The sequence below is a fragment of the Mus musculus genome, chromosome 2 (assembly GCF_000001635.26).
Source record: "Mus musculus strain C57BL/6J chromosome 2, GRCm38.p6 C57BL/6J".
Lineage (NCBI taxonomy): Eukaryota > Metazoa > Chordata > Mammalia > Rodentia > Muridae > Mus > Mus musculus.
Genome location: NC_000068.7, coordinates 32,186,653 through 32,209,094, shown reverse-complemented (window position 1 = coordinate 32,209,094; position 22,442 = coordinate 32,186,653). Strand labels below are relative to the sequence as shown.

The window sequence follows — 22,442 nt, the reverse complement described above, 5'->3', positions numbered from 1 at the left end:
TTTTTTGGGAGACAGTCTTAACACTTAACCCACGCTGGTCTCAACCTCACCACCTTTCCGTCTCAGCCTCTCAAGTGATGAAATGACAATATGTCTCTACCCCACACTCAGGTCCTAATAACTTTTTGACAGGAGCAGAACTGTGTCAATATCTTGGTAAAACTCAAGACTGGTCAAATGCTTGTCACAGGGGCCGGCCTGGACCACCGTGGGTCTACCTCTGCTGGTGATGTCCCTTCGCTGGGCTCCCGGGGCTCACCTGAAGGATGCAGGGCTGAGGGGTAGAAGTCCACGGGCGTCCGTGTCGGGGTGATGCGTGGGTCCATGTAGGAAGGCATCATCATCCACCGTGGGTCAAAGCCCAGCATCTGGGGGTGGTGTGGGTAGAAGGTGCGCTGGGGGTGAGAAGGTGGGGGGTAGACCGGCTGCCAGTGCTGCATCTTGTACAGCTGCTCCTGGGGGGGGGGGAGAGAAGCAGTGAACGAGGGCGAGGCACACGGGTGCTCAGGGTGTGCTAAGGGTACTGCACAGGACAGGCACACAAAGGCCCTGGCAGAAAGCCAGAAAGAAGGACGTCCATGGTCCCCAGGCCTGTTACAGCTTTTAGGCTGAGGTCCCTCAGAGCTGGATGGAGTCATGTTGGTGTCACTACAAGGGCTGTGTGCACCCCATCAGACGAGGGTTCCAGTTTGACTCAACACCTCACAGGATCGGATCCGCTCCCCTCCTTTTATCTATGGCTATGCATGTACTTTCTACATTTGTTGGCTCCAAGCTTCAGAAGAGCCTCCAATACCTCCTCTGCTTCCTGCCCAACAGCTTCATCCCAGAAGGTCATTGGCAGCCTATAGGGTTCTGTCAGATTTTGCCTCCTTGGCTACAAACTCCTCCACGACGCACCCCCCCCCCAGTCCCATGAGCCCTTGGTGACCCTGGGAAACCCTGGACTGATGCTCCTCTGCTTTCCGTTCCCAAACTGAGTTTCCAGCATAAGCGCGTTCCCTCTGGAAAGAAGCTGTTACCAGACCTGAGCATCCCCCAGTGTCTTCTCCCACAATACTCCCAGTTCTTTTCTGCTCTTAGTCTCTCTAACTAAGAGTGGCTTGCTGGGGCACTGTGCTCTGAGGCACTGAACTGAGGAACACAAACTATCTGTGATCTGAAAGCAATGGTACACTGACTCCACCCAACCAGCCCATGTGTCAGGTCAGACTTTGGCCTGCCCGGTGCACTCTGAGAACAGAATGGCCTCCCTCCAGCCTGCTGCTAGGCTGCAACTCCTGCAGGCTGCTGTCTCTGAGGAGCACTCAGTCACTGCAGTTCACTGATGTGAGGACCTCCAGAGCTAACTTCTTGGTCTACACAACACCCTCTGGTTAAACTGCAGTCCTTGAGGACTGGACCAGCCCATCCCGGAAGCCCTGTCAATCTCACACCCTCTTGAGGAGAGATACATGGCCACTGACTCCCTCATCCCTAGCAAGAGCAACTGGTGCTGCTTGGTTGGGCAGGTGTGACCGCTAACACTGCCCACTGGTGCCTCCACTCCCAGCCTCGAGGGACTGAGTGTACTTATATACCAACACTACGCTTCCTATGACCCCAAAGCAGAGAAGCTAGGGTAGGCTCATAGGAAATTAAACGAGACTCTGGAGATCCTTGGTCTCTAAGGCACAACCATTTTTGAAACAGTTTAAATGCGAACATTATAAGCCAGCTGCCGGAGTTCTAGCAGATATCTCCATCATCCCAGTCTCCATCAAAACACATGGTTCCTAGGCATGGCTGCCATTTTTCCTTGTATGCTGGGCACCAAATACTGAAACCGAGATCTAACTCTTGCTGGGAGATCTCACTCTGGCAGTGAGCTACATCCCCAGTCCCCATGATTACACAACTGCTGTCAGGCTGCACCAGCAGACATCACCAGGACCCAGGGACTGCTATGACGCCACCCTTCAGAGCAAAAATGCAAGCCCCTCTGAAAGTTTCAGAAGCCAACCAACATGAACAATGCTCTGACACGCTCCTAGGTGCCACTGCCAGAGATTCCCGCTCTGCTGAAGCAAGTGTCCCCAGCGTCCCCAGGTTCCCAGAGCAGAGAACAGACTGATGACTGACTGACGTTACCCAAGTTGGCCACGCAATGTTTGGGTGGGGGCCCTGGCTCTCCAACATGAACCCTACAAGATGAACATCCTTAACCCAGAGCTGACCTGTCCATCACCAGGGACTCCTGAGACAGTGCAGAAGGCTGCAGAGGCCTCCTAAGCCCCAGGATGTTTGAATGGGATCAGAGGGATGCTACTCTGAGTGAGGGCTTCCCACAAGCCACACTGCATGCAGCTCAGAGAGTAGAGTAAAAGGGTTTGGATCACACCCAGAGACTCTATTGATGGGAGTTTCCCAGGGTTGAGGTGTCACCTCTGGCATCTGTGGTGGCCACCGTAACATGTAAGGGTACTGCTGTGAGTGGGTTGAGCATCTGCTCTGTGGTTATGTCCGTCGGTTTACCTGCTGCTGCTGCTGCTGCTGTTGCTGCTGTTGCTGCTGCTGCTGGCGCTGGAAACGGGGAGGAAGGGACTTCTGGTACTTGCTGAACTCCTGTGCAGGGGACCCGGACTCCCGGACTTCCTCCTCGATGCTGCTACTGCTGCTACTGCTGCTGCTGCTATTGCTCTGAGCGACTGTTGGGGATGTTGCAGGTGTCTCTTCCAAGAACATGGTGGGTGCTTCTTGGACAGGGAACTCTGGGGAGCCTAGAGAGCAGGGAAGGAAAAGTCACAGCGAGTTCACAGGAGCTTGGCCAACTGTGTGATAAACAGTGAGTGCTTCTGCCTACTGCCTAGACTGCACTGGGGACCATTCACTGACCCGGACCCAGCTGCCTACCCCAAGTGCTCCTGGGGTATATGAATTTCCCACGAGGCACAGTTAGAAGGCTCTACCCCAACAAAAACACAGGTGAGGATTCAGCTGATGACCTCAGAACTGCACAACACTGTGGTGAGACTGATAAAGGGCTCTGAGGATGGAGACAGCAGCCCTAACTCAGGGACCACCTACAAATTCATCTCCCAAACAGACAGGATTCAACCACTTTGGGTGGGAAGCCTGAGGCCCTGCTTGTCCAACGCAGTCTGTGAGTACTGAGAGCAACCATGCGTCCTTCACGGGGCTTGAAGGAGGATCCAGTGAGATCATGCCCTCAACAGGGCCCAAATAACAGCATGTTCAAAGCAGTTTCTGTACTGCTGTGGCCATAAGCACCAAGCCAGCAGTCTCCACACAAGCTGCAGAGAGCGGGCGTCATAAGGACACTTGCACAGCCCTGACTCCAGAAGGGCACAGGTAGCGTTAGATGGCCAAATACCTCAACACATGCAGGAGGGGTTTACAAGGGCTGAGGCTAACAAGAATCTATCAGGGTTGACTGGGGACTGTCACAGAATACAGCTGATGGCTTCCCTGGGGGAACGTCTCTAGTCCTGCAGCTTGTTACAGACTGCAGCCACTCTTTTTGGAATTGTTATTGCCAGACGTATACTCCAACATCTGGAAAGACCCCTTTGCATCCCCTGTAAAACAGTGTTCCCCTTTGCGCAGGCTCTCTGCCACACGTTTGCCTGGTCAGTACAGGAAGGGACAGTAGCAGAAACAACAGCAAGATGGTGTCTCTGTATGCCGCAAGCCTCTTGTAAGGCACCTGACAGGCCTCCACAGGCTGGCAGGCGGGGATATAAACTTTTGGGGGGGGTTATTTATTTTAATTTATGTGCATGGGTGCATTTGCCTGCATGTATTATGTGCCTGGTACCCAATGAGATCAGAAGAGGGCATCAGATCCCCTAAACCTGGAGTTAAGAGATGGCTATGAGCTGCTGGGAACTACCCCCAGGTCACCCGTGAGAGCAAACTGGGTCAACCACTGAGCTATGTCTCCACTCCCCACATTTTGAAATGAATTTACGTCTGTGTTTGTGTAATCATAGACGCGCACACACATCATAGCGTAACGGAGGTCAGAGAACATCTGCTCCAACGCCGGTCTAACATGCTGAGAGGCAATCTCGTGTACCTGCTGAGCCACCTTGCCAGCCTGATACATTTATAGATGAAGGAAAAATGGTTTGTAGATATGTAAGACATTTACCCAACTATTTTAAAAATTTAAGATGGGGTGGCAAAGCCAGGCATGGTGGCACACGCCTTTAATCCCAGCACTCGGGAGGCAGAAGCAGGTGGATTTCTGAGTTCGAGGCCAGCCTGCTCTACAGAGTGAGTTCAGGACAGCCAGGGCTATACAGAGAAACCCTGTCTCGAAAAACCAAAAAAAAAAAAAAAAAAAAAGATGGGGTGGCAAGATGGATGAGCGGGTAAAAGCACTTAGCACACAAACCTAGAGACCTGAGTTCAGCCTCTGAACCCTCTGAACTCTGAGAGGAGTCGACTCCACAAAACTGTCCTCTGACCATGCATACACACACGCACACGCGCACTCTCTCATGCACACTCGAGTGCATGCACAAATTAAAATTCAGAAAAGCAGAGCTGAGAGCAGATAAGGCCCCAGGCCCACCTCTGTGCATGTGTGCATGCATGTGTTTAAGGTTGGGGCTCTCTCTGTACTGACTGTCCCGGAACTCCACAAAGACCAGGCTGACCTTAACACAGAGCTCCTGTCTCTGCCACAGGTTTGGCTACCTCACAGCCAGTAAAGTGGAGTCGACAGTTCAAGGCTCCCAGCTGTGGGATAGGGAGGCCTCTCACCTTTGCGGACAACAGGCCCATTCTCTGGCGGGGAGACCTTCTCAATGCCCGGGGATCGGGGGACTTCCTTTTCCACTGGCTTCGGGGTCTCATTGGCCTTCTGAGCCTGCCTGCACTTCTGGTCTAGCTGCTTGAGTTTGGCAGCACAGGCAGCCAGCCTCTCCTCTCGGGCCCGGCGCTCTTCTTCTTCCCTGCGCTTTCGGGCTCGTTCCACGGCCTCGGACATCTCTGACTGGATGAACTTCTGCCGTGGGGGTGGCTTGTCCTCCTTGTCCTCAGCGGAGTGCTGGCGGAACATGCTGCCCATTGTGGGTTTCTGCCAAAAGAAGGAGGGAGTGGGGTGCAGGTCAGAGCAGAAAACACCTGAGCCATCTCTATGGCCCTCGCATTAAAAAAAAAGTGTGTGAGTGTGTGTGTGTGTGTGTGTGTGTGTGTGTGTGTGTGTGTGTGTATTATATGTACAACTCTGGAGAGTCAGTTCTCCTCTTCCACCATCTGGGTCCTGAGGCCCTTACTCAAGTAAGTCACCAAGCTTGGCAGCAGGCTCCTGTACCCACTGGGCCATCCAGACCACACACGCTTGTGCAGTCTGTGTTTTATTTTCTTGGGCTGGAGAAACTGCTCAGCTGTTAGAAGCACAGTGTACTCCTCCAGTGGACCCAGGTTCAAGTCCCAGCACGTACATGACAGCTCGCCTGTACACTGTCTCTAACTCCAGTTCCAGGGCATCCAGGCATATATGTTGTGCATGCATATATACATGCAGTCAAAATACCCATGTACATAAGAATTACATATGATTTATTTTTGTTATGTGTTTATGTCTGTGTTGGGTATGTGCACTACAGTGCATGTGCCAGGAGAACCCAGAGGTGTCCATATCTACCCGAAGCTGGAGTGAGAGGGAGTTGTGAGCCAGCTGACGTGAGTTCTGGGACTTGAACTTGGGTCCTCTGCCAGAATAACATGTGCTCTTACCCGTTGAGCCATTTCTTCAGTTCACTTTTCTGTATTCTTAAACCTGATTATCTCCTACCCAAAGACCTAAACAGACTCAGAGGGCTCACATTCACTGTGACGCCTTCAGCAGCAGATTGGGGAGGTAGGGTAGGGAGGCACAATGCACGTTTCATGTGTGTCCTCTGCAGCCAGCACAGAGCCCAGGAACACAGAGAAGACAGGAGGGGCCTAGACACTGGGCACGAGGAGGTCTACATTTCTCCAGGGAATTCCAAATGCTGTCCTTCTCCATTCCCAGCACTGGCTCACTCCTGGGTGTGGCAGGAAAGGTGGGTGCATCAGCTGCCAAGGAGTCAGAGTCTCCGTGTGTGGCCAGAGCCCAGCAGGATGAGAGGGGTGCACTGTGAGTGCTGGGCTGGTTTGGGATAAGCACAGGATAAAGGTGTGGCACTGTGGAGCAAAGGTGACCCGTGTGGGGACTGGGGAGGGCATCTGTGCGACGTGGGGACTGAACTATTCACACACAGCATCAACCAAGGAAGCACCAGTGTCAGGACAACATGGTTGCTGCTGGAGGAAGGAGGGGCTGAGGGCCCTAACTGTACAATCATGAATCCACGTCAAAGCCAGAGGCACAGCGTGAGTGTCTGTAGCCCGTGTTCTAGGCCTGCCAGCCTGCCATACCCATCAGAAAAACAACAAACACCCCGTCTTAAACAGCTCGGAGAGCAGAGATGGACACCAAAGCTGGTCACTGGCTTCCACAGGTACACAGTGGACCTGAGCTCCCGTGCGCGCACACACACACACACACACACACGTACAACATAGTGAGAAAGAACTGAATCACATTCCTCAGAACTGGAGACATCCCTCCCTCTACTTTTTGGGTTTTCAACACAGACAGGAATGGAGACTGAACAGTCAGACGCCTGTGCGCCCGCCGCCCCCTCCTCCCAGATGAGAAGGCCCAGGAGCAGCGACACCCAATAGTAACGAGTATTCTAAACACCACCCAGCACTCAAAGGATCCAGAGTTCTTAGAAACCCTGACCCAACAGCAGAGAGCTGTGGAGGAGTTTCCCTCAGACAGCAAGGAAGAGCTCAAAGTCAGACTGCGAAGGACCTGAGCTAGGGGAGTAAAATCAAAGATAACTTCATCCTCATGGCAGACAATGAGAGATTACCAACTGCTGAAATGAATGAGTGAACTCAAAGTATGACGAACAGGGCCAGTGAGAGGGCTCAGCAGGTAAAGGTGCTTGCTGCCAAGCCTGGCAATCCGAATTCAGCCCCCAGACTCCGATAAAGGTGGCTGAGAAGAAGAACTGACTCCACGAAGCTGTCCTCTGACCTCTACACACTTACTCCATACATATAGACGTGTGCAGTTTAAATATAATAGGCTAGCCCGCCTCAACACTCTCCCCACACTTCTCTCAATCACAGACTGTCTGTCCAGTGTGAGCCGTGGCAAGATCGCAGTCACCATGAGGCCAACGTGCCAGTCACCAGAGCCAGGAGGAATCCAGAAAACAGCCCAGTCAATCTCGTCCAAGACAGAAACCATGGACCTCACCATGAGCAAGCTACAGACTGAGCCAGCCAGAGGGGCCTGCCCTCTTCCAAAGCATCCAGGCTGAAGAGTCTGTGAAAGGCTGTGGAATGGGCAAAGTGCCAAGTGATTCACAGGCGACATCATGCATAAAGGGCTTCAGCAGGATCACGGCCCAGTGTATGCATCCCAGTGAAGCAGCAACAAACGTGATCAGGTTTGATGCTAGGTCTTAAAAACAAAAAAACAAAAAACAAAACAAAACAAAAAGCAGGAAGAAGACACTCGCATGGCCTGCAGTTAGAGTAGGTAGGTGGCGTACTCTTTGGTCAGCCAGGAAAACAGACTTTGTGATTTTGTGTATGTGTGTGTGGGTGTGTGTGTGTGGGGGCGGGGGGCGGCAACGACAGGGTTTCATTGTGTATTCTTGGCTGGCCTGGAACTTGGCTGGTCTTGAACTCAGAGATCCACCTTCCTCTGCCTCCTGAGTACTGGGACTAAAGGCCATGCCCAGCCAGTCTTCATACAGAATTCTGTTTCAAGTAAGAGGGCCAGGCCCTCAGAGCAGGAAGCAGGGCATTTGTCTTAAAGCCCGACGATGAGTCTGATCCCTGGAAACCACATGAAGGCAGAAGAAGAAAACCAACTTCCCAAAGTGCTCGAGTCTGTGCGAATGTGCACGGGGGTTGGGGGAAGGAGGGACAGAGGGAGAGTGCGTGCATTTGCTAAGCGCCCATGTATATACCAGGGCTGCCACTAAACAGCCAGGCACAGACCCCGGGCCACAGTACCTGGTAGTCAGGCCCAGAGGCCCAACTGTGAAGCTTCCTGGAAGGAGGCTGAGGCTCTGGCACCTTTCGGATGACACGGGATCCACCTGCTGTTCCACTCCAGTCCTTCCCTTCCTCCTGAGTGCGCTTGGCGTCAGTGCTGTCTGCAGAGCTCAATGACAGCGCCCGCTGCCGCCTTGGATCCCAGTTGTTCCTAGGGCAGATGGCAACTGTTAAGTTTCCCCAGTCAGGCCTGTCTGACCCCACTGGTCAGGGGCCTCTGGGAATTTTGAAGCCAGCTATTAGACCACGTCACAGACTAATTTCCTTCAACACTGCACGCACGCCCTTTATCCATGAACTGCCAAAGTTGAGGTACGATGTTTACCAAGTCCCATCATAAAGTCCTGGGAGCCAGGGAGCTCAGCCCCCATCCTCAGCGCACAGACAAGGCCGGCTCACGCACATCTCAAGAGCTGGGAATCGGGGCTGGAGAGCTGGCTCTGGGGTTGAGAGCACCGGCTGCTTTTGCAGAGGACCTAGGTTCAATTCCCAGCACCCACACAGTAGCTCACAACTGTCTGTAACTCCAGCTCCAGGAATCCAATACCCTCTTCTGATCTCCACAGATACATGTGTATGCATGTGGTGCACAGACATATTTGCAGGCAAAATACCCATAAAATAAAAGTTAATAAAAAAAAAATCTTAAAAGAGCGGGAACTGGGCCTTAGGGAGAAACAAAGAGCTGCTGCCACAAGCAACAGAAGGGCTGTGCCTCCAGGCTCCCTGCCATTTCCCTCCTTGGCCAAGCCTAGGGCAGGTGCCCAACAAGGCTCTACAACAGAGCAAAAGGAAGACACTAAACAATCGCCACGGTGGATATAGGAAGCCCACCAGTGTAGAAAAGGAGACAGTTGCCAACCAGGCTGCTAGCACACAGAGGCAGGCAAACGCTGAGTTCAAGGCCAGCCTGGTCTACAGAGTGAGTTCCAGGACAGCCAGGGCTACAGGGAAAAACACTGTCTCAAATTTAAACAGGAAAAAGAAAAAAAAAGGAAAAGAATATTAATGACTTCTGACTTGACCTTTGAGAAATGGTCTTGGCCTCCCAGAACCAAAGTGGGATCTTAGGAGACAAGGAGGGCTGCGTGAAGGACACACCATAGGAGGCAGGCCAAAGGGAAGGAGACACACTGACTGACCCCTGTGGGCCAATCATGCATAAACAATATGGAAGCTGTCAGAGGAGACCTCAAAGCTCCAAGTGCACTCTGGGAGCAAGATGTGCTGCGGATATTGACACCCAAAATGCCAAGCCAGAAACCACTGCTGATGTTAAGATAAAAACAGCCATGGGGAGATGCCTCTGGTTAATCACAATCACCTGACACTCCAGCCCCAGGGTCCCGATGCCTGTGTCCTCTGCAGGCACCTGCAATCTCGCAGGCACACACACGCACACACAATTTTAAAACAATAAAAATAAAATCGTAAGGGAATTCTAGTACAATGTCGGATTTTCCAAAGAGCATTAAGTAAAATTAGTCCAGTGGAAAGGATGAGAGAGAGGGGGGGGGGAGGCAGAGTGAATGCAGGCAACCTGGTGTGCACACACCTGCAGCACGGCTGCAGTGCACTGCTGAAGAGGCTGGCCTCTGAGAGTTTGTGCTTAACAAAGATGAGCCTTCAGTGGTATCCCACAAAAGCTTTACAGGGTGCCACACCTGCGACCATCAGTGGGAAATTACGTGCAGACATTTAAGGAGCAGACAGTCGAGCCTTGATGCATGCTGACCGGTTCCTGCATGCTGTCTTGAATGGGCCTCATTCCCGCTGCTATGGAAACCAGGAACTGCTCCTAGCACAGTGTCCGCCAGGCAGCAGCACTAACAAGCCTGTGTGGGGCTGAGAGCCCCACGCTAGGAACTGGAGAGAGGGGACTCACCACTTTGACCGGCCATCCTTCACAACATCCTCCTCATCTTCATCATCACTGAACTTCAGTTTCTCGGAATAGTCCACTTCCTCGTGGAGGCCTGCAACGGCAAGGACAGCTCCAGTGCATCACTGTGGTGCCCCATCTGAGCCCAGGGGCTGCTTACCCTGCCCAATTGCAACTCCTAAGAGAGCCCTAGGTAACAGCGATGAGCCGGGCAATACTAACCCTCCCACACACAGTGTTAAGTCAGGAGAAAAAATTGAAGACACCCTCCTTATATAGCCCCCAAACTCATGGTTTTTGAGTTCTTCGGGTGCTGGGTTTACAGGTATGCACCCCACAACCAGCCTGAAAACTCGAATTCAAGGCAAAAGAAAAGGAAAGCAGATGGGGCCTACCTCTGCTGCACATACACTCTGTCAGAGACTGCTGGTGTCCCGTGCCCCACATCCTGACTGGCACAGGCAGAAAAAGTGTCCATAACTGACGGACAAAACGTGGTGGTGGGTCCTTACAGCACCCAATATTATTGGGTTGTAAATGAGTGTGGGTGACTGGGGAGATGTTCACACGCTCTCCCATATACACATGCGCGTGCACACACACACACATAAAAGTAAAGGCCTCCACCCACACAGATGTCTGCAATGTTATCAAGACACTAGCAAACTGAATCTGAGCACACAGAAGGCCATGCATGTGCCGTGCTGTCAAAACAGAGAAGGGAAGTCCCATGAAAATGTGCACGGGGTCTACCCACTTACCCACGGAGACTCACAAAACAAAACCCACAAATGCTCAGCAAACTAGAACCACAAGGGGATGTCACTGTCCTGAGAGTTAGCATCACTCCTCTGGGTGACACACGACCTTAGCACTACTCTAGAAACACCACAGCATACAACAAGAAAAAGCCATAAAAACTGGCAGAAAAGACAGCTGGGGTGCATCTCACACTGAAGCACTGCTTAGCATGCCTGAAGCCCTGGGTTCCATCCCCAAAACCCCAGGAAAAGAAATCTAATTCATGTAAGACAATTTTATGCCTGTCTATTTTTTTTGGAACAGAGTCTCACTATGTAGGCCTAGCTGTCCTGGAACTCTCAGTGTAGACCAGGCTAGACCCACCTCCCAAGTGCCGGGCGGGACTAAAGGCTCGTGCAGCCACCACCCCAGGCTTGTGAAGCTGCTTTTTAAAGGAGCAGCACTGTAACTGAGTGGCAGAGCACCCGCACAGCACGAGCAGGTCCTGGGATTGCGCTCCAGCCCCATAAAACCAAAGTATCGTCATTTACAGGTGACACAGGAATTCACACAGAAAATCCTAGGTCAACAAAAACCAGTAAGACCTGCGGCTTGTTCTACAAAGTCCAGTGGGGAGTCCAGCTGGGATTTGTTTAAAAAAAATCTTCAAAGTGATTGAAAAAAAATGCACTTATAATAGTATCTAAAACATAAAGTATCTGAAAACGATTTTCTGTATTTATTTGCTTAGGAGACACTGTCATGTGTCACAGGCTAGCCTTCAACTTGCTATGAAGTCAAAGTCCTACCTACTTGCCACCACTGCCCATTTATATGGTGGAGGGGGAATGAACACAATGCCATCTGCTTGCCACTCTATCAAACAAGCCACTCACTCTGCTCCTACTACCACTGTTAAAAGCTGACAAGGTTTTGTTGCGAGTGCCCAGGTAGCCTTAGCAGCCCAAGTAGCTGAGGCTGGGACTACAGGATGAACCAGCACTTCCAGCTTGTTTATGTGTGGGGTAGTGGTAGTGGTGGGGGGATGGAAGAGCATTTACAGGAGCAGCTGAACTCAGCACCTTCCATTCAAATGCTAAGAAGGCCCTCTATCCATGTGCCCCCGCACATGTTCAACAGGCCCTCTACCCAGGAAAAAATTACCAGAAAACATTAAGATCCTCTCCACCGGAGCTGAGACACAGCTCAGCAGTTAAGTGTATTTATAACTCTTGCAGAGAACTTAAGTTTGGAGTCCAGGAAATGTGACCACAGCTTCAAGGGATCTGGTACCTTCTTCTGGTCTCAGAGGGCATCTGCACACTCATGTGCATATAGCCACACACAGACACACACTTCAAATTAAATCTTTAAAGTAAAAAAGATACTTCTCCATTGAAAGCTACAGAACACTGATGAGAAGAAAGAGGACGGAGCACGAGATTCACCGGAGCCCTGGTCCCCAAGAGTCAGAACTGAGGGGCTGCCGCGGACACAGAAGCAGCCTCTTTGTAAATACTGCCAGGGTGAAGTACACATTTGCACAAATCCTCCAAGAACTTGAGGAGTGAACCATGTGAAGACCCAAGGTGGAAAGCTCCTCCCCTGAGTTTATGATATCCTTTAATTTGCACAGCTGCACAAACAGGTCCACGGAAATAATGTCATCGAGAAATAGGCAAGAATTTACACAGTCGATTGGTGTTTGGCAAAGGTGCCAGACCAACTCAAGAGAAAGTCTTAGTGAGTGGGGACAGTGCGTGGGCCCAGGGGAGGCAAAGAATATCTGGATTGGATGCTAAAGGTGGATTAGTGAACTGTGTTTTATTTTTATTCATGTGTATGAAAGTATCTTTATGAGCAAATGTCACATGTGCATCAGTGCCGTGTGGGCCAGACGAGGGCATCAGATCATCTGGAGGTGGAGTCCCGGGTGAGTCTTCTGCAACAGGACACGCTCCTAACCACGGAGCCACCTCTCCAGCCTATGAAATAATGCACATTTCTTTCTTTTTAATTACTTATTATGTATGTGTGTGTACCTGCATGAAATCATCTGTAGCACATGCATGCAGGAGTCCAAGGGTGAGCTTCAGGTCCCCAGGAACTAGAGTTACTGATAATTGTGAGCTACCTGCTGCGGGTGCTGGAAATTAAAACCAGGGCCTATATCAGAGCAGTGGGTCTCTATAAACCAATGCATTATCTCTCTAGCCAGGAGTCTAGCCTGACCCTATTTTTGTTCCTGGTTTTTTATTTTTATTTTGTTTTACTGAGACAGTATCTCACATGTACACCAGGCTGGCCTCAAACTCACAGAAATCCACCTGCCTCTGTCTCTTGAGTGCTGGGATTAAAGGTGTGTGCCACCATACTGGGTTAGGTTTTTTTCTTTGTTATTTGATTTTTGGTTTTTTTTTTTTTTTAATGTTTGTGAGTATTTTGCCCATCTATATAGAGGCCAGAAAAGGTGCTGGCTCCTTTGAGTTCCAGAAAGTTCTGAACTCCCATAGAGCATCCAGTGAGTGCTCTGAACCTGAGCCTTCTCTCTAGAACCCTAAGATCCTCTTAGTGAGACTTTGAACAGATACAGAAAGCACAGTGTGTCACAGTTATGTCACAGGAGCAACAGAAACTACAGATACACCCATAAGAATGCTGACAAGCGGTTGTGGCGCACGCCTTTGATCCCAGCACTCAGGAGGCAGAGGCAGGTAGAGCTCTGTGAGTTCAAGGCCAGCTTGGACTGCAAAGTGAGTTCCAGGACAGCCAAGGATACACAGAGAAACCTTGTCTCAAAAATCCAAAAAAAACCCCAAAAAACCCCAAATAGGTGAGTACCTCTTACCTGCAATCAATCCTAGCGCTTAGAAGGCTGAAGCAAGACACAGAGGTCAAGGTCAGATCAAGACCCTGCCTCAAAATCAGCAGGGTGTGTCCCAGCAAGACAACTTAGAAGGTGAAGTGCCTGTCCCCAAGGTTGACCTGAGTTAGACTCCCCAGGACACACATATTGGAAAGAGATTCAACTCCTACAAGACATCCTCTGTCCACATGTGTGCTGGGACACAGCACATATGCATACACACATGTAGCCCAAGTAAATAAATAAATGTAACCTAAGAAAAAAGAATTTTTAGACTGGGTAAGCACACATTCTAGCACATGTGGGCTGCATCTCAGCATGGGATGATTTCTGGCCAGGCCTGTAAACTACAGAAAGTTCTTTTAAAAATAAAGTATCAGTCTCCCAGAGCTTTACAATCAAAAGCAGACACCGAAAAACGACGCCAGTCACTCAGGGAGCGCCCTCTGCTCTGGCTGCATATAAGGGCTGCTGGCCCTCCACCCACTCACCTGCCCACCCATCATCCGCATCAGTGTCCAGATCATCCAAGCCCTTCAGGTTTTCCGCGTTGATGATGGTGGGCCTTGGTGCCCTCTCCACCAGCTGCCTCAGTGGGCGCACTGGCCGTGCCACGCCTGGCCTTTCTTTCCTGGTGAGACAGACAAAAGATGATGGGCTCATGTCAACCTGTAAGTGCAAACAGTCACTTTCCAAAAACGAGTTCCACCTCTGGTGTCTGAGTGAATATCTGAGCTACTTCCTTAGAAGAAACCTGCAGTGAACAATTGCATTCTTGCTACGGTTCGGTTCCATCCACAGTACCACATGCTCACTGCCAACCCCACCACAGTGCTACCAGACTCCTGCACTGCAGGAGTTAGCCCTGCAGACCACGCTCCTTGCTGGGTCCAAGTCCTGCCGCCCACCCCAGTCTCCAGAGCACAGAGCACTCACGCATGAACTGTCCCACACTGACACACACGGCCACAGGGTCACAGCCTCACCCATCTTGGTCGTTCATCTGGAACTGTCTGAAAGGAACACGGGGTTCCAGGCGGAGCTGAGGAAGGGGAAAAGAGCTTCGTTCCACCGTAGTCTGGTTCTCTGATGACTGTGGTGAACACATCTGAAATACAGGATCAATGACTGAGATTTTGTAATGATGGCTCCAATTATATGGTAAATGAGAATTCACTTTGGAAAGTGGAAAACGAGGGGTCGGGAACCGGGAAGAGTGGAGAGCTTTGTAATGAATCACAGTGCCCCATCTGCCTTGGATCCAATAAGGCTGAGAACACCTGTCTTCCCTTTTTCTAAAGAACCAAAGCTACAGTGGCATTGAACAGCAGGGGCAGAAGCCAGGGGCAGTGGACAGGGAAAGGCCAGAGGGAGCGGGACTCTGCTGCCGGCCACAGTGGCCCCTATCTGCTACCCTGAGAGAGCTCAGGCTGAGGGGCGAACAGGAGCCTACAGTTATGGACAGGATGTTTTGAGTACTTACAAACGCTGGGAGCATGTCATGGTACGTGGGTGGCTGGTAACCGTGCCCCATGAATTGGGAGGCCCCTCTGCGGCTGGGCTGAGCTGGGCGGAGAGAGGGCTCCTTAGAATCGCTGGTGCATGCCAAGGAAGGGGCTCCGTCTGCCCCACTGGCGTTCCTGCTGCCCAGCTCTGTTGGGGAGGCGCTCAGAGAGGCGGCAGAAATGATGTTCCGCCCACCGCCCTCCCTCCAGCTTGTCACATCTGTGAAGTGGAAGGGGACAAAAGAAAACTGTAAGATTCTGAGGGGCAATGGACACCACCCTTTCTTTAAAAAATACCCCCATATCATTCATAGTGAAAACAGAAAAGAAACCCAAATGTTGTCAGGCAAGTGGGAAGCAGGAAGCTAGAACTTCTTAGGGGGTGTTGGATGTGTCTGAGAAACGTGTTCCACTTCAGAGACACACGAGGAAAGAGAACTGGCTCCCGATGGCTGAGACCACCCAGAGGGCAGAACACAGGGACACCAGGACAGCCTGACTCACTCCTTCAGCCAGCACTACCCCACCCACCAAGGCTTGTGCGACTGTCCACATGAGCCTCTGTTTGGAACATCGGTACCCTGTGACCACATGTGGTATACACAGAGCACACGCTCAGTTCACAGGTAAAAACCCGAGGATGAGCGGGTGATGTGTTTTTGTGGGCTGCTATCAAGCTGATGACCCAGGACTGCTGTGGCAAAAGGGAAGAACTAACTCCCACAAGCTGCCCTCTGACCTCCACATGCATGCTACAGTAAGTGTGCTCCCTACCTGACAAACACACACAAAAGAAATGTCTGAAAAACGTAAAAACCTGACAGCTTCTTGAGCCCGTTCAATCTGGCTTTCTTTTTTGTAAGGGTCTCACTCTATATTCCTGGCTGGCTTAAAGCTCTCTCTCTCTCTCTCTCTCTGTAGACCAGGCTAGCCTCAAACTCATAGAGATCCATCTGCCTCTGTCTCCTGAGTGCTGAGATTAAAAGGCAAGCGCCACCCTGCATGGCCAGACTGACTTTCCTTACGCACACTTAGGATTAATTGATAAATCAATTGCAAAAGGAGACAAACATCCCAGGTGTGACATCACCCGCTTCCTCAGTGTGTATTTGTCCTCAGTGCGTCTCTAAACTGTCACTGCAGGTAACTCCTGTGGCCCCACTGCATCTAGCAGGACTGTGGGGCCAGACAGGAATGAATCCAGACTCCTCCCTATCCACTTCCGGTTAGGAGCTGAAACAGGAAAGGACCTAGCGCTCACCACCACCACCAAGAAAAAAGACCGGCGGCCCTGAGGTACACGGGAGGCCATGAAGCCAGGAACACCCTCAGGCCATTTGCTTCTCACCTCAGGAGAGGGAACAATCTAGAAGCTGGTTCTGTTTCCACACTTTAGCCCCCAGGGTGACCCATCTCAGCCACAGCAGGGCTCCCCTAACATTGACCAGCCCTTTCAGCACTGTGCACATTGGGCAAAGTGGCTGTTTTGCCAGAGTGGCATGGTGTTCACTTGGCTTCAGGACTGTGCCTCCGACTTGCCGTCAGTACCATCAACAGAAGAGGCCTCGGGACCGAACAATACGGGCAGATCCTTGAATTCAAGAGCTGAACAAGTTCAGCTTCCTTGATCAGGCCTGACAGAAAATCCAGTTCTTAAAAACCCTCACGGGCCGGGCGGTGGTGGCGCACGCCTTTAATCCCAGCACTTGGGAGGCGGAGACAGGTGGATTTCTGAGTTCGAGGCCAGCCTGGTCTACAAAGTGAGTTCTAGGACAGCCAAGACTATACAGAGAAACCCTGTCTCGAAAAACCAAAAAAAAAAAAAAAAAAAAAAAAAAAAAAACCCTCACGGGAGGCCTGCTGGCAAGGCCCCCACTGCAAGCCTGCCCCAATCCCTGGCACCAGAGGGCGCAACAGTGCTGGCTGCTGCAGATTCACCTGGTCATGTCCGACATGGCTGGGGAAGGGTGAAAGCCAGACTGACACGCTCTTTGAGTGACAGTATGTGGAGGAGCGTGGAAACAGGCTATGGAACCAGGGACTTGATCAAGTTAGCTGCACCCTGCATGTATCCACAAAGCAGAAGCCAGCTTAGTGGAGTAAAGGATGATAAATGGACAAGTGGCAAGACCCAGCTCAGTGAGAGGGAGAGAGCCAGAGGTGAGGAACAGGCCAGACAGAGGCAGTCAGGACAAACATGTCAAGCAGCTACCTGCTTCCATGCTCTGACGCCCAGGCCCAGGCCCAGGCAGCTGGGGACACGTGCAAGGGTAGAAAGCAAGGGGTCTGGCGCCCAGCAGGACCTGAGGACAGTGCTGCCCTCCACTCACTCTGAGGGCGGAGGCTTGGTCCTGGCCCATACGACAGATCTAAGGCGCCCTTTTCTTTGCCAGCCTTGTCCTGCCCTCCAGCTGCTTTCAGCGTCGGAAATTCCTCGGGAGAGAAGGATAACAGTCGGCTTGAGCCCCTTAAACCTGCAGGAGAGGCAGAGAAGACAGAGGGAGCTGGTAAGACAGCCAAGTGTCGCTGCTTTCCTAGCCCCATGTGGCCTGGCTAGGTGGGCATCTGTACTGCCAGGCAGTGACGACTCCCTTAGCTGTTCCCAGGAGCTGGCAGGTGCTCACACAGGATAAGGGGACAGGAAATCACCGGGTACTTGGCGTCTGCTTAGGGTAGTAAGACTGCTTCATGAGGGGCAGCATCAGACACCCCACAAAGCTGTGGCCAGTGAGTTCTGAGACTCACCTCCCAACCTTCTCCAGCCCTGCCAAGCCAAGTGTGGTCCTGATGTAACCCCAAGACCATTTCTCTCTTCAGCAGTCACTCACTGCTCAACCAGAACCCCCTTGGAAGGAACAGCCCTGTTTTAACATTGTAACTCCACTCCTGACACACAGATCCCATCTCTTCCTGGATTAACAGAGGAGAATGGCCTTTAAGGACTAGTGCTCTCTCAGCCCATGCTGTGTACCACACTACTGAACTGAGGGATACCACTGCCCTGTTATAGCCACACCCCTAGGTTTTCAGTACAATACATAGGCACCTGCTGACTGGAACTGCTATGCACAGGGAAATGGGCAGGTCACTGCAGCAGTGGCCTGCTTGCTCCCACAGTCAGTTAAAGGGCTGGGTGAGAACAGCCTGCCAAGTGACAGCATCGGGCAAACTCACCCTCTACTGGCAAAACTGAGAAAAGGTAGGTGGCTGGTGTTAGCTGTCACCTGACACTCTAGAAAAGAGGCTCTCCAGCTTTGAGGGCTGAACAAGCCTTTCCCAGGGGTCACATCAGACATTTACAACATGATTCATAACAGTAGCAAAATCACAGTTATAAAGTAGCAATGAGCCAGCATGGTGGAGCACGCCTTTAATCCCAGTACTTGGGAGGCAGAGGCAGGCGAATTTCTGAGTTCCAGGCCAGCCTGGTCTACAGAGTGAGTTCCAGGACAGCCAGGGCTGCAGAGAAACCCTGTCTCGAAAAAAAAAAAAAAAAAAAAAAAAAACCAAAAACCAAAAACCAAAAAACAACAACAAAAAAAGTAGCAATGAAAATAATTTTATGGCTGGGGGATCACTACATGTATTAAAAATAAAATCATGGCATTAGGAAGGTGAGAACCACTGCTCTATAGTCACCTGGGAAAGGACTCTTAAGGAAGGACTGTTTGGATCATATTGCTAATGGGGATGTCTGTGGGGGATACTTTTGATAATGTTAATTGGGTGGGAGTTCCCACCCACTGTGGGCAGCACCATTCCCCAGGCATAGGGTTGTGGATGTTTAAGAGTGGAAAGCAAGCTGAACACTAGTATGCATGCTTGCATTCATTCATTGCTCTCCAATTTTGACATTGACTGCTAAAATACCTGACATTTTCACTTCCCAATAATGATGGACCAAAAACTAGAATTGTAAATTAAATAAGCCCTCCCTTCTTTCCTTTTATCACAGCAACAAAAAACAAAACTATGACAGGTAACTCAACCCTACACCTGCACACTAGTATCCCTCAGATTTCAGCACTTTTACATTTGTCACCCAATACTGGCAAGCAAGGTAATCAGAGCAGGCCACACCAGGGGGAAGGGCACACACCTTTGATCTCTGTCCTAGCACTTACAATGCAAGCCTAATGAATCGAGCTAAGATCCCTGGCATCTATGTGAAAAGCTGGGCGAAAGGGCAGGGATCTGTAGTCTTAGCACTCCCTAGGAAGTGGACTCCATGATCCAGAGAGTCCTGGGCCAGAGGACTTGGTGCATGGATGCAATGACAAGAAATGAGATCCCCATTTAACAAGGGGGAAGGTGAGAACTGACTTCTGAAAGCTGACCTCTGACCACCACATATGAGCAACGTGCCACACGTGCACCTACATTTTTACACACACACACACACACACACACACACACACACACACACACACACACCAGTACCAAGCACCATGACATACACTTATACTCAGAAGAGGAAGTCGTAATTAGGAAATGCCTCCATACGATTACAGGCACCTCTGTGGGGCATTCTCTTGGTTACTGATTGATGTTTGGGGCCCAGCCAACCAGAGGCAGTGTTCTCCCTGGGCAGATCATATATAAAAAAGCAAACTGAATCACCAGGGGAGTGAGCCAGTAAGCAGCATCCCTCTGTGACTTCCCCATCAGTTCCTGCCTCCAGATAGGAGTCCAGCCTGGAGTTCCTGTACAGATTTCTACTCATGATGGGCTGTGAGCTAAAATAAACGTTTCCTCTCCAAGTTACTTTTGGTCACAGTGTTATGTCACAGCAACAGAAAGTAATTTAAGACAGTGAGCTTCAAGCCAGAGGACTTGTTGCAAAAAATGAGGTTTACCATTCATGAGGGAAGACAAGCAAAACCATCCTCTGACCTTCACATGCACACATATGCACACACACTACTTGCCTACATGCAGCACGGAATTCCCAGATGAGTCTGGAAGCATGCACACACACTCACCACTTAACCTTCATAGAAAACGCAGACCGCCGGGTCTCCGCTGACAGCGCAGTCGCTGCCCCACCGGCCTTTCTGAGGACCTCAGTTGCCTGCCCTCCTTGCTGCCCATCTGTCACCTCACCTCCACCAGCAAAGGGCTCATGTAGTGTGCTGCTGAGCCACCTATCCAGAGTGAAGCTATGCACACTGTGACTGCCCAGTGCCCCAGGAGATGCTGGACACAACATTCTAACACATGGGCTTTCCTCTCCACCACAACGGATCTGGAGAGAGACATGTCCTCTGCGCTGGCCGTCCATGTCCAACAGAAGTCAGGTGTTGCAAAGCCCTGGCTTGCAGGGACACATAGGAGTGGGAAGGTAACCCCAGGGCAGAGGACAAGAGTAACAGCTGCCAGGGCTGAGTCCCCACAGAAAGAGCAAAATCAGATTCCACCTAGGAGCTATATCAGTCAACTTGTCACTCTCCCTCACGGGTAGGGTTGCAGAGCTGGGTCGTCAATGTGCATCAGAACAGAAGTACACCAGCTAATTCGGAAAACCCAGAACACTTCAGGTAGCCTTCTGAATTTATGGTGCTCTCAAAACCACCTGCTGGGGGCTGGAGAGTTGACTCAGTGATTAAGAACACTGTCTGCTCCTTCAGAGGTCCTGAATTCAATTCCCAGCACATGCTGGCTCACAACCATCTGAACTATAGTCTCATAGGATCAGATGACCTCTTCTGGTATGCAGACAGATACACACATGCAGACAAAACATCCATACACATAAATATAAATCAATCTTAAAACAAACAAGCAATCTACCTGCTGACGTTGGTCTCACCTCCAGGGCCACAGGGACTGTGCCACGTGCCCAGGACTCATCTAAAGCACACAGCTACCTAGTCACAGTTTACCCGAGCCACTGAAAATACTCTGACCACTTCATCCTGCAGCACGCTAGCCCTTCACCTCTGTCGCCACACAGTGGACTGACCTTTTCAGACCTTCCTGCCAGCCAGGATACTGACAATAACCAACCCCACCCAATCCTCCAAAGGCTTTGGGCGAATGTCTGCGATGTCTGCTGCATCCCCATACTGCTGGCTTCCTCAGCACGCATGCCTGAAGCCGGGGCTAGTGCCAGGCCAGTGAGGGAGAAGCAGCTGGTGGCAACATGACACTGGCAGTAATTACCCCCGAGCAGTGCAGCTGACTGAAGGACATCAGGGCCCGTGTTGGGGTTCCTCTGCCCAGCTTTAGAAGAGCACTTCCAGTAACCAGTATTAAACTCAAATGAGGCCAACCATCACAGAATTGGCAGCCAACTTCACTCACAAAGGACACAACAACACCAACACTAGCTTTTGTGAAAGGTTCCACAGCTTCTAGGGTCCCTCATCTAAGGAAAGGACCAATCCCTCCTGCCCACCCACCCCATCCAAACCATCTGCACCCACTTACCACCTTCGTGTCCGACTGGCTTTCCACTCAGCTGTGCCCATGACTTTGGTCCACCTGGCACTGAATTTGTGTTCTAAGAAAAGGAAGGAAACAAGAAGAGCCAGCTCAGCCAACCTGCTGTGCCTTGGAATGTGGTACTTGGCCATGGCCGGGCTCAGCGGCACAGCACTGGCCTGGCATGCTCAGGCCTAGGGTCTACCCTCAGCTCCACAAACAAAAGAGGGGATGGGGCGAGAGTTGCATGTTAGACTCAAGCCTCATGCAGAGGACAGATGGCCACTTTCAGGGCTCTTGGTAGAGCAGGCCCAGCCAGAGTCAGGAGCCTGGGACCCAGAGCAGCACCGCTTGATGAGCAAGCGCTGAGGGCACGCCCACGCCCACCTGCATGCAGAACTCTGCAAACACTGCCAGGTTGTCCCGTGCCCACACAGCGTTGTGCTGTCTTGCTCCAGAGACAAAACTCCAACCGTGATTTCAGCACATGTCTCAAATCTGGGCCACTGGTGAGTATGGAACACGCCCAGGAAAATTACTGTGCACAACCATTCTGAAACAAGGCTGGTCCTCCCAGCCCGACTCCCAAGAGGTCGTCCTCTTCTGCTCATCCACACTCGCCTGTCTCGGCCTTGGCCCCACAGGCAGGCTCTGATGAAAGTTCACAAGGCTAGAGACCCATGAACCAAGCAAAATCCCACCATGCCCCTGGAAGGGTCTGGTCAGATTCCCAATGGGGCCCAGACCTGCTTCTCATGCAGAATATGCCTGCTCTATCTGCCTAGCCCTAAGCACAGACAACAAGGGCTTCTTTGCTGGCTTCTGTGGCAAGCCTGCAGATGTCTCTTGATGGACTACACAGGACATGCCCAACATCTTATGAGCAGAGGGGCACCAGGGCTGCCAC

General features: G+C 51.3%; 1 protein-coding gene across 13 annotated transcripts in view; it reads right to left on the bottom strand.

Moving 5' to 3' along the window:
* Prrc2b (proline-rich coiled-coil 2B) overlaps positions 1–22,442 on the bottom strand; it is an 83,507-nt gene that overhangs the window by 25,443 nt on the left and 35,622 nt on the right. For all 13 annotated transcript variants that reach the window (XM_006497948.4, XM_006497951.4, XM_030249906.1 and 10 more), the window contains exons 5-14: positions 21,542–21,614; positions 17,443–17,586; positions 15,091–15,332; positions 14,594–14,715; positions 14,099–14,238; positions 10,004–10,094; positions 8,077–8,269; positions 4,771–5,086; positions 2,515–2,759; positions 260–455 (exon numbers count right to left, since the gene is read on the bottom strand). In XM_006497948.4, the coding sequence (XP_006498011.1) occupies positions 260–455; positions 2,515–2,759; positions 4,771–5,086; positions 8,077–8,269; positions 10,004–10,094; positions 14,099–14,238; positions 14,594–14,715; positions 15,091–15,332; positions 17,443–17,586; positions 21,542–21,614 (1,762 nt within the window). The remainder of the gene's footprint in view (positions 1–259; positions 456–2,514; positions 2,760–4,770; positions 5,087–8,076; positions 8,270–10,003; positions 10,095–14,098; positions 14,239–14,593; positions 14,716–15,090; positions 15,333–17,442; positions 17,587–21,541; positions 21,615–22,442) is intronic.